Raw genomic sequence first — 12,819 nt, 5'->3', positions numbered from 1 at the left:
TTGCTGACCTCTTCAGGGGGGTTGTCTTGTTTTGTAGACCTTCTCTGTCCATTTCGCTGTGCAAGAGATGAGGTCTTTATGTACAAAGAGAAAGAGGCTAAAAGCTCTCAGAGAGGTATAAACATGCTGAATTTCATTTTGTGTTCCAGGGAAAAACAACTTTGCTAAAAAAAAAAAGTTCTCCTGCTCTCTCAATTTTCCTCCCTAACAGCCATTACAAAACTGGTGCTGGTATGTAGCTGCTAATTTATCCTCTCAATGTATGATATCCTGCCATCTCCTCATTTGTCTCTGAGTGTTTCTAATCAGAGATAATCCTGGTCAAATCCTTTGATTGTGAGTTTGGATGCGATCCATCTCTAAAGAAGCGATTTAATGGGCTTCATTGCACTTGGCATTAAGTCATTTATCTAAAGGAATGACTGGAGATGCTTGTTTTAATAAGAGTGCTCTTCATGAAAACCAAGGAGCCTCGCCATTTAATTATCCAAAGGGGAGGTTTTTCTTAATTCTCAATCAAGCAAATTGCTGCAGATACGAAGAATTTCCCTCAAATTCATTCTTCCCTCACCTTCTTTGGAAAAGTTGGTGTGCCATCTCGTCTTGGATAAAGTCCACCCCCTACAGCTTCAGTACCTCACATTAAAAAATATATACTGTATATATATATATATATTATTATTATATATATTTTTTTGCATTCTGAAAGTTTCACAACAGGCTGGAGTATTTATTATTACATCACCGGAGAATGATTATGTAAGGGAAGCAGTTTAGGCACTGGCAGTGGCTTTGTGTTGCAAGCCTGCAGACATTCCACAGATGGTAAAGAAAACTAATGGGCACAGAATCACTGCCTCCATTTTTCTCTCTCTCTGTCTGTTGTTTGATCAGTTCTGAACTTAATTCTCCAAGCACGAAAGTTACATTTGTGGAACAGGAATCGATGTGTTTAAACATAAAAATTACAAATAATTTTATAACAGTGTAATCTTCTCTCACATGCTTCCACAGACTTGACTTTAACCTTAAAGGTGAACTAAGTAACTTTTTTTACCTTAACTGAACAGCTTCGGAGTCATTGGAATGGTTATATTACTTAATTCGGGTTGAACGGTGGTCGTTTCGCACCCCCCTGGTGCCCGTGAGCGGAAAATACGCACTTGCAACTTTGAGCCGGCGGGCCGCCGGCCGCTGCGTCAGGAAGTCTCGCGTGATATCAGGTCTCGCGATGTAAACAATTGCTTTACGGCCAAAAGAAATCTGCTAAAATGCTGTCATTATTGCGCTCCCTCACGCCGTCCGAACCCGAATGAAGAAGACGTTTTAAAGAACGTCCCATCTGCTTTGATGTCGTTGATCTATAGCCTCTGGTGTCTGAGAATCAACAACGAGTTTTTACAACAGTGTTGTCAAATATCTATTCCGAAGCTGTGGGGGGAGCTCTAGAGAGAAACCTGCGAGCAAAAAGCGAGAATACAGCGAAGAAGTCCCGAAGCTACTGAGTGCTGCTTTAAGAAGAAAGTTTTAAACATCATTATTGCCATTCCTTTGTAGTCAAATTCTCTTAAAATACACAGAGGATTTTATTGGCTGAACTATTGCATTAGCTAACCCATTGCATAGCTTCATGTTAATGTAATTCCTTTTGTTTTTAGGGTATATTTTAACTAAAGTTGAAGGCAGAACATGATTTCACCAAGTGCAACATATACCTGGATCAGCATCTTTGTTGGTCCTGGAACAACATTCCAATCAACCAATCAGACACAAATGTACAGTTTATGTCAAGTTTAGGCTTACAACCAGAGTTAGATGATTCTACATTGGTGTTATTCACCTATCATTTCCCTCTGATTTAAGGGATAACTTATGGGTAGGGTTTAGGGGTGGGGATAGGATTACATCTTCAGAGAGGAATGTTGTTGAACGTGCTTAACTTGGCAAAATGAGGACGTGCAAAGTTTAGGACCCCACTCACTTGAGGCAGGTCAGGACAGGGAAAAGTGACTGACTTGGATAGTGGCCTACACTATTTTACAGTATGTCATGTTTATGTCTTGACATGTCAAGTTGTATACAGTTACAGTAGATTCAGACATTATGTCTGCATCTGTACAATACTTCATTTGTCCATGCTAGCACTTCCATTGTTATGCCTCACTACAACCTTCTACAACAAACACAGAATTCTAAGCCACACTCTTAAAATTAAAGTAATATTCAGCCTTCAGCACTTTAAGCTAAACTGACAGCAATTTTTTGTACAATGTTGATGACCACAAAAAAAAAGGAAATATCTTGTTTACAGTGTACACTACTTAAAAAGTGAATAGGGCCAATCTGTAAACATTAAAATATTCACACGAAGTAAACCATATGCATGTTAATGATTTTAGAATAGAACATAGTTTACCTTCTCTATATAAACATAAATCAAGTTTTACAACTTTGTCACGACAACCTAATGCTGTTAACCCTAAATGCCAAAAACGACTACAAAATTATGATTTAAATAGCTTTACAGCTTATTATAATACACCTATTTTTACAGAAAACATGAATATAAGTGTGTTTTAAAAATTGCAATCTTCACATTTCTGCTTTTAAAACCTTTATATTTTGGCCTCATTTGCTTCCATCACAATAGCCTCATTGTAACCTTGAGTTTTGTGGCCACAAATGGTGTCGAATGAACATAACTTGTACTGAACCAATAATATTTCTTTAAAGGTTCTTTAATGTTTATGTGAAGTCACTTTAAAAAAGAACCCTCCTCTATCAAAGAAATATGTTTTTGCTGTGAGGATCCCGAGTTATGTGGTTCGTTGGAGCTTAAAACAGCTCTTTATACAAATCTGTATCCATTTTCTTTAAATTACCAGATAATTGAGGGATTCCCAAAAAACTAGAATATAGAATGTTCTTTGTGGAGCGAAAAAAAAAAATACCCTTATTTACATATACGATCAAAAAGTGCAGGCGTACAGGACTTCTGTGCGTTCAACAAGATGATATCCTGCAGGCATCCGTGCAGACATCATTATTTTTTTTTATTAGAGTAAAGAGTAATTTACTATTCATTTACTACAGCCATCATTTACTGTTATAAATGATGAATGCACTTTTTTTCTGAATGCAAATAAATGACTATACGTAAATAATACATGTAAAGATAAAAAAATATGTGGAGCTTGAAAACACTGAATATAAATTAGTGAACCATTTTCTCATTAGGGCCCGAGCACCGATGGTGTGAGGACCCTCTTGGAATTGCTCTGTTTATTATTATTATTCTTCTCCGCATTTAATTGCATTTTTGAGGGCCTAAACATGCTCGAAAACTCACAAAACTTTGCACACGCGTCAGAACTGGCGAAAATTTACATCTGATATAGGTTTCAGAATTGGACGGGGCAAAATGGCTCGATAGCGCCACCTATAAAAGTTCAACGGAGTGCGCCTCCCGCAACGTTCCACGTACGTGCACGAAATTCGGTACATACATGTAATCACCTAATACCTACAAAAAAGTCTCTTGGAGCATAGCCCTAAACACAACAGGAAGTCAGCCATTTTGAACTTCCTCTCAGATTTTTGTGCAGTTTTTGCCATTTTCATGCCTCGTACTTTAACGAACTCCTCCTACAGTTTTAATCTGATCATCTTCAAATTTGGTGAGTGTAATCTTAAGGCCTTTGCGACGTTAAATTGCGAAGATCTTGAGTTTTCGTCGAAGGGCGGGTCCTCGGCGGCCTGACAAATTTCGATGTTTCGCCATGAAACAGGAAGTTGCTGTAACTCAGGCATGGAATGTCCAATCTGCCCCGAACTTCACACGTTTGATAAGCGTTCTGTCCTGAACACATGACCATGCTCATATTCAGTTATAGTCATAGCGCCACCTGCTGGCAACAGGAAGTGACATGTTTAACACTGTTATGGACTCCTAATAACATATAAAAAAGTGCCAGCAAGTGCTAAACATGCTAACAACATACTAGAAGCATGCTAAAACATGCTAGCAAACTCTTAGCTAAGTGCTAAAGCATGCTATTTTTGCAATTAAATAGGAATTTGCTGTAACTCAGGCATGGAATGTCCAATCTGCCCCAAACTTCACACTTTTGATAATCGTTCTGTCCTGAACACATCTACATGAGAATATTCAGTTATAGTAATAGCGCCACCTACTGGTAACAGGAAGTGTCATGTTTAACACGTTGATGCCATTCTAGCAACATGTTAAAAATGCCATTGACTTCTAAACATGCTAGAAACATGTTAAAACATGCTAGCAATACTTAGCTAAGTGCTAAAGCATGCTAATTCAATGAAACAGGATGTTGTTGTTACTCAAGAAGGCAATGTCCAATCTGCGCCAAACTTCACACTTTTGATAAGCGTTCTGTCCTGGACACATGACCATGCTCATATTCAGTTACAGTCATAGCGCCACCTGCTGGCAACAGGAAGTGACATGTTAAACACTGTTGTGGACTCCTAATAACATATAAAAAAGTTCCAGCATGTGCTAAACATGCTAACAACATACTAGAAACATGTTAAAACATGCTAGCAAACACTTAGCTTAGTGCTTAAGCATGCTAATACTGCAATTAAATAGGAATTTGCTGAAACACAGGCACGGAATGTCCAGTCTGCCCCAAACGTCACACGTTTGATAAGAGTCATGGCCTGAACACATCTACATGAGAATATTCAGTTATAGTAATAGCGCCACCTACTGGTAACAGGAAGTGTCATGTTTAACACGTTGATGCCGTTCTAGCAACATGTTAAAAATGCCATTGACTTCTAAACATGCTAGAAACATGTTAAAACATGCTAGCAAAACTTAGCTAAGTGCTAAAGCATGTTAATTCAATGAAACAGGATGTTGTTGTTACTCAAGAAGGCAATGTCCAATCTGCGCCAAACTTCACTCTTTTGATAAGCGTTCTGTCCTGAACACATGACCATGCTCATATTCAGTTACAGTCATAGCGCCACCTGCTGGCAACAGGAAGTGACATGTTAAACACTGTTGTGGACTCCTAATAACATATAAAAAAGTTCCAGCATGTGCTAAACATGCTAACAACATACTAGAAACATGTTAAAAAATGCTAGCAAACACTTAGCTTAGTGCTAAAGCATGCTAATACTGCAATTAAATAGGAATTTGCTGTAACACAGGCACGGAATGTCCAGTCTGCCCCAAACTTCACACGTTTGATAAGAGTCATGGCCTGAACACATCTACATGAGAATATTCAGTTATAGTAATAGTGCCACCTACTGGTAACAGGAAGTGTCATGTTTAACACGTTGATGCCGTTCTAGCAACATGTTAAAAATACCATTGACTTCTAAACATGCTAGAAACATGTTAAAACATGCTAGCAATACTAAGCTAAGTGCTAAAGCATGCTAATATAATGAAACAGGATGTTGTTGTTACTCAAGAAGGCAATGTCCAATCTGCGCCAAACTTCACACTTTTGATAAGCGTTCTGTCTTGAACACATGACAATGCTCATATTCAGTTACAGTCAATGCGCCACCTGCTGGCAACAGGAAGTGACATGTTAAACACTGTTGTGGACTCCTAATAACATATAAAAAAAAATGCCAGTAGGTGCTTAACATCCTACCAACATACTAGAAACATGCTAAAACATACTAGTAAACACTATAAGTACTAAACCATACTATTACTACAATTAAATATGAATTTGCTGTAACTCAAACATACAATATCCAATCTGCCCCAAACTTCACATACTTGATAAAAGTCCTGCACTGAACACATCTACAAAGCAATATTCAGATATATAACCCCACCTACTGCCAACAGAAACTGAACTGGTTAACACAGTAATGCAGTACTAACCACATACCTATTGTGTACTAAGCATGCTAAAAACATACTAAACATGCTAGCAACTACTATATACTGTATACCTCCTTAAATGCACATTGCCCAACCATGCTCTGTCTTCCTAAAGCCAACGAGTGACGATGGCACGGGTGCGAGGGCCCTTTCATCGCTGCTTGCAGCTTTAATTTTCATCATTGTTTTTTGTCAGATAATTTACAATACCTTTCCATTGATAAATTAAAACAGATAGCCTTTTTTTTTATGTTTCAAATATATACCTGTTTGCAATTTATACTGTATATTAAACTCAGTGTCCATGTGTACTGCTGGTTCGGATGTCCACACATCCTGCAACTGTCCACCTAAATCAAATTTCAGCTCATGTTTTGGGAGATGTAATCTGTCACATAACCTTGAAATTGGAGGAGAGGCACCATCAGTCAAAACCTAATGTTTATCAAGAGGCACTTCAGTATGTCTCAACATTAAACTATTTTCGGTCCTCATGTGGTGTAATTGTCAAGGGGTTTTATTTATTATTGTGTTGTATATTGTATTATATTTGTTCGTTTGATTCACTCTGATAATACTATTTGCCTGACAAGTAGAAATATCACTTTATGTTTTGAACTGCCTAGAAATTAAAGTTGAGATATCTGTTAATAAATAACACAACATAATTATTTACAGAGCTTATCATAGCTCTGTCCCGCAATTCCCCTGTTCCTCATGTGATCTTGTCATGTGGATGTTTTGATTGGTTCATTGTATCAATTGCTTTCAGGTGACCTTGGCTGCTTTTAAGTCCATTTTCTTATGCCCTTCCCTCGCTAACTTCCCTCCATCTCTTTCACTCGGATGTACTGAACATCATTGCTTATGTTGCACAAGTGCCCACTACTGCCGGAACCCTGGCCTTGCAATGTGTTTAACTAAAACACGCTAAGTCCTTGATCACTTGGAATCCAATATGGAGCTGAATTATTTTCTTTTTTTTTTTATTATAGGTTTATGCAATAATAATAACAAAACAATAAACTATAACAAAAAAAAACAGTCAGCTTAAGTTAGCTACAATAATTAAATGTGGTTAAATGTCAAAATAACTCCATGTACGTGGTGGGGGTAAATTAAGCAAGCCTGCTGTGACCAATCGTGTTGAATTGTGGTATATGGATCTGCCTGAAGTGTGTATATTGAGTAGACTCATCCCTCTCTGTCAGAATCAAAGGGGTTGAGGGTCTGTCCAAATAAACTTCCCTCATCCACTTGACGAAGTTGAACACACTTCAAAATGGCGGTGTGGATTCTCAGAGGGGAAGAGCTTAGGTAAGTTTGCGAGTGCATGTCTAAAAGTGGAGTTAAATGCAGCCCTTGTGTATTTATAGCCCTCATTTCCCCATTGTCTTTTGGGTCTGTATGTAACCAAGTCTGTTAGTCAAGTCATGTTAAGTTCAAGTCAAGTCATCATTTGATTCTGTTTTACTGTCACCATTGTTAAAATATAACTGCACTTGGGTCCAACTCTGCTCGCTTCAGTCGACTATGCATGCGTTATAGAAATAACAAAGAAAGGTATTTCAAAGCATTCATAGCTGTAATATAAATAACATAATATAAATATTTTCTCAGATACCCAAGATGCTTTGCATTGCATTTAATATAATAAGCAAACAACTAGATCTGCCATGAGTCATTCAAGCAGTTTATCAGAAATGCACAAGAAAACCACATGCTTTAAACGAGTACAAAAAATACTACCACATCCTTCCATCCAAACCCCAACAGGCCTCTTTTTAACCCCCAAATAATACAGAAAGTAAAAATGAAATAAATTTAGATATATGTGGTTAGGATTTCAAAACAAATGCAGAGAGAAAAGTAAAAGTAGGCGGGATCATTTAAAGAAAGAGAAGTGCTGTGATTGGCTCCTGTTTGGGATACTTCCTGAATAAACAAAAACAGAGGAGCACAGCTGGGTAGATTTTGGCCCAGAGCTGAACTGTAGAAGAAGCTGTTAAAAGATACTTCTGTGGGATTCCACCATCCTTCACTGTCTGTGTGTGTCCGGGACAGATCGTCTGGATGTAATCTGCCGTGTGAGGGAGAAGGGGGCATTTCAGAAGGGAAGAGAGAAAGTGAAACTCTTTGCAGATTTAAAAGTTCTTGGGAGGAGTCACACAGGCAACAAAAACTTTACTGAGAAAGAATGGAAAAAGGATATGAGATTCTCTCAAATAACACGTATACAAATACTGTCAGTGTTAATATCACAGGTATGTAGTCTTCATGGTTCTTTTTTTTTTTTACATTTTTCCCCCTCTGTTATAATGTTTCACTGTCTTTTGGATGGGGGTCTTGATATGAATTTAAGTGAGTGCATTTTGAAACTGGCTACAGATTCAGAAAAAACATCCTGTTCATTTAACTTGCATCATTTAATTCTCTATATAAATATGTGTAGTCAAAGCACAGGGGTATCAGCAGGAAATGCAATGACCTCACTGCTAAACAAATGTAAATGCAAACGTACATCGTGTGAACAAGCATGGGGTGTGATTCAGCAAACTCAGCACATTCTTGTGCTTTGTGATGCCTGTCCTCTCATTTTCAAGGGCATGATGAGACCACCACTCCAGTGTTGTTATTATTAACTCAAATTAAAAGTATAGATATTAGGTAAAAACTTAAACTTAAAAAAATTTTAATAACTAAAATAAAAAAAAGTTTACACTGAAGTGCTAAAATTGCTACAAAAATAAATTAAAGCTGAATACAAATATTAAACTACTAAAATTAAATTGAAAATATAAAAGCTAATACAAAATATTAATAAATACTATAATAGTATGTATATATGTATAAATGATAATAAAATAGCAATACACCATTCACAATGTAATCCCTTCATCAGGGTATCCTTACAACACAATTCATTTGGTGACAAAATAAAAAAAATTGGATTTCCATCTGCTAATGTGAGCCATGCTATTGGTAGTAAACTGTCTGATTATATTTGTATTTATTATTTTTTGTAATAAGTGTAATATTTACAAATGGTGAAAGCATTATATAAAAAAACAAACTAGGTGAAGTAGAAAAGGTTGTCTTGGCACCAGCCGAAACTACAAAACCAAATTATTATGTGTAATAAGCTATATCCTCACATGCTCAAAAATCACAGCTTTGGGGTGTGAAATATGATGAAATTTCGAAATTCATGAATATCATTAATGTTAATGCTCAGACTGATTGCGCTAGCTTATCTAAACCTGCTAATCCATAGCTAGTGAAAACCACATCAATCGCAAATCAAATCAATTCTCTAATTATTAGCTTGACTGCTAAACATAGTAATGAAAGCCTTAATTAAAAGAAACATCGAAAGAGGGGAAATTACAGATGCATTCATTAATAGATTCTTTATCATTTTGTCCATTTAATCATCTTCTGTATTTGAGAGCGGTTATTTGATTCCTCTAATTTAAATACTGTAATAACTCGTTTTCTTTTAAGGTGAAGTAAACTAGTTGGGACTTTTGAAATCCTGTAGGAGTGAAAGCAATGTTTTCCACACGTCACATTTGACCGGACTGTGACGCAAAACAATGCTTCATATTAGTCATACAAAACTGTCTATTTGAGCAACAACATCCCTTTTGAGACTTTACATTCTCTTTTCCTTGGAGTCAAATATTTTATTGTTTGCAAATATCTTTTGTGCTCTGACTCAGAGCTTCCTGAAATAATACCCTGAGACACTGAGACTATCACTGGATAATCCACCATGCATGTTTGTTAGAATGTGCTTCCTCTGTAGGTTGTTTCCTACTGAAAGCATAACTGGAAATTGCAAAGTGTTGTCAACATTTTGAAACTTGCGTTGTTCTTGATCCATCGCTCGGTGGTTATAATCTCCATGATTTGGAACAAATTAACAGGATTGCACAATCGACGTTGCCTGCTGACGCAGGGGAGAAAAATTTGCCTTGTAAAGTGAAAGCTCAAATATTTTCTAATAAAGTCAGTTATTGTGGTACGAACATTCTGTCTGACCCAATGTGTCGCTGTCTGGTGTCACTACTGATAATTGAAAATAGTAGGCCTTTGAAAAGTGTACATTTCACTTCTAAGGTGTATAAAAAAGAGCATTTTTCAGAGGCGTATTTTGTGTCAGTACAGAGAGGGAATTTTGACAGAGATGCCACATTTTTAGACGCAAGATGAATGTAGCCATATGGTGGAGGTCCGGACCCATGTTTGGGTGGTTCTGCTGGCCATGGTGTTTTTTCCTTTTTGTGCTTTTTTGCCTCCTGTTCTCGCCAGATGGCTGTCACACAAGCCATTCCTCACCCGCAGTTGCCTAATTTGCCATTATTCTTTTTCTAATGGGGCCATTAACAACATCACTGATAATTGAATCGAAAGTTTCCCTCGATTGGGCCATTTTGGGGGTTTAATGCACATCTGAGACTGTCCTTGCAAGTTCCAGTCTTAAGCTGCTTCCGTTCGATTTGTCCAAATCAATAACACAAACGATTATAGATTGTTGGGCTATACTGGTATTCAGTCAGTTTACATATTTGAAAGAATTAAAATAATGTATAACATCAGACAATGAAATTGCCTAATTGTGAATTATTATTTTTTTATTATTATATATATTTTTCTGTATCTCAACTTAATCCTAGGGAATATGATATCAATATGACATTATTGTGGACCTGTTAATCATTTAAAAACTTCAAAATCAAAATAATTATAATATGCCAATTACAATTTCAAATGAACTGCAATATTTACCCAACATAGGGTCAATGTGTCAAGATAGTAAAGATAGTTTGATTGATGATTCATAAAAAAAAATATGATTCATTTTAAAATTAATTCATAGTTTTTTATAGTTATCACCGAAAATTAACAGGTTAAACTGATACTTTATACTTAGAATAACTGTAATAGATCTACACTATCTAGACCTTACATTTAATGTAATTTTATAGTAAAATACTGTTAAATTTAAAGTTTTTGGATGTGAAAAACAGTAAATTGACATTCCCAGAATTCCCGCGTGATACTTCACATTTGTTGTATTTTCGTTTAAATAACTGTTTCTTCTTAGTTATTTCTAATGAGTTCATCTACATTGTGTGACATTTTGTGAAATGCGTGTTACAATGATGGTGTGTAGTATTTGTGTGAATGATAATGTGTATTAATCTGCTGGTCGGTAAACATGGCGAATACAATATATAGTATTTATTAAACTGACAATCAGGAAAATATAGGAACAGGAATGAGAAACAATAACCAAAAATATCACTTTAATACAAGACAAAACCCAGAGGAGAAATAAGGGCTTTAAGAGATAGATAACATTTCTGTAACCATGTTCTCATCCTCATGTTGTTCCAAACCTGTATGAGTTTCTTTCCTCTGTTGAACACAAACGATGATATTTTGAAGAATGTTGGAAACCAGACAGTTGACTGTAGCCATTAACTTCCATAGTGTTTTTTTTTTGTTTTGTTTCTACTATGGAAGTCAATGGCTACCGTCAACTGTCTATTTACCAACATTCTTCAAAATATCTTCTTTTGTGTTCAACAGAACAAAGAAACTAGTACAGATTTGGAACAACTTGAGGTTAAGTAAATGATGACAATTAAAATTTTTGGGTGAACCATCCCACAAGTAGAGGTAATGAGGAAATGAAATGAACTACAGGTGAACGTAATCAGTAACCAAGGGAGCTGTAGCAAAGTTGAATGTTGTGGGAAGAAGGAGGCGGGAACCGGCGAACATTCAACAACTTTAATAAATAAAATAAACAAACAACAAAACAAAAGTAAAAGACAGCAGCCCCTCACGGACGACTGCTGTCACATATAATAAAACAAACAAAACACAAGTCCAGGCCTGTCCTCTCTCGATCTTCACTGGCATCGCTCCTCTGTGAGAGATACGAGACCGGTGCGTTGCACTGGTGTCGCTCATTAACTCCCTTGGTCAAAATCACGGGGATGAGGGCCTATCCACACAAACTTCCACTTGACAAAATAGCGTTTCACTCCACTTTTAGACAGGCACTCGCAAACTTCCCTAAGCACTTCCCTTCAGGGGAATCCGTGCCGCTTATTTTGAAGTGCGTTCCACTTCGTGAAGTGGACAAGGGATGTTTATATGGACAGAACCTTGTCCCCTCGATTTTGACAGAGGGAGCGAGTCTACTCAGATAGCAGCTCTATATCCCACAATTCAAATTAATTGTGATGTCACAGCAGATCACGCTTAACTGAAGTGTATGATATATTAATTATTTTGAGCATTAATCGCATAAAAGTGCATGATATATTAATTATTTTGAGATGTAATCACATAATACTTGTAGCTACCTTATCAGTAGCTACCTACAGTCAAAGTTTATACTATTGTTGCAATGACGCACATCCGAGTGAACGAGACGGAGGGAAGTTTGCGAGTTAACACGATTATTCTGGTTTATTTAAGTTAGTGGGAATGCAGTCTGTTGTCGAGGTATACAACATTTGCCACCCAGCCTTTAAGGGTATACAAATTTGGAGTGGAATGCAGCCAAAGAAATCGCTTCAAAATGGTGGCAGAGATTCCCCCAGGGGAAGTGCTTAGGGAAGTTTGCAAGTATCTAAAAGCGCAGTGGAACGCACCCCGGTCCACTTACAATGACAGGGAACACAGGCAAACAGGAACAGGGAAAACAGAACCAAAATACAATTAAACTAAACAGAACAGAACACACGTTACACACTGTGCACCTTTTATATATTAGTATTTACCTTCTCCGCTTGTGGGAAAGCTGCTTGTGATGATCTTTGATTCATCATGTGACTTTCTCACCACCACCTGTTTTTGGTGGTTTTCAGTATATTACAAAGGTACAAAACAGATATTAGTGG

General features: G+C 36.9%; 1 protein-coding gene across 1 annotated transcript in view; it reads left to right on the top strand.

The window, feature by feature from the left end:
* Window positions 1-7,827: 7,827 nt before the first annotated feature.
* Window positions 7,828-12,819, top strand: part of LOC309474450 (uncharacterized protein) — a 143,760-nt gene continuing 138,768 nt past the window's right edge. The window contains exon 1 of the mRNA XM_082137051.1: window positions 7,828-8,160. Coding sequence (XP_081993177.1) covers window positions 8,094-8,160 — 67 coding nt within the window. The 5' untranslated portion in view covers window positions 7,828-8,093. The remainder of the gene's footprint in view (window positions 8,161-12,819) is intronic.

The sequence above is a fragment of the Leuciscus leuciscus genome, assembly GCF_965113295.1.
Source record: "Leuciscus leuciscus genome assembly, chromosome: 14".
Classification (NCBI taxonomy): Eukaryota; Metazoa; Chordata; class Actinopteri; order Cypriniformes; family Leuciscidae; genus Leuciscus; species Leuciscus leuciscus.
This window is presented reverse-complemented; position numbering and strand designations above follow the sequence as displayed.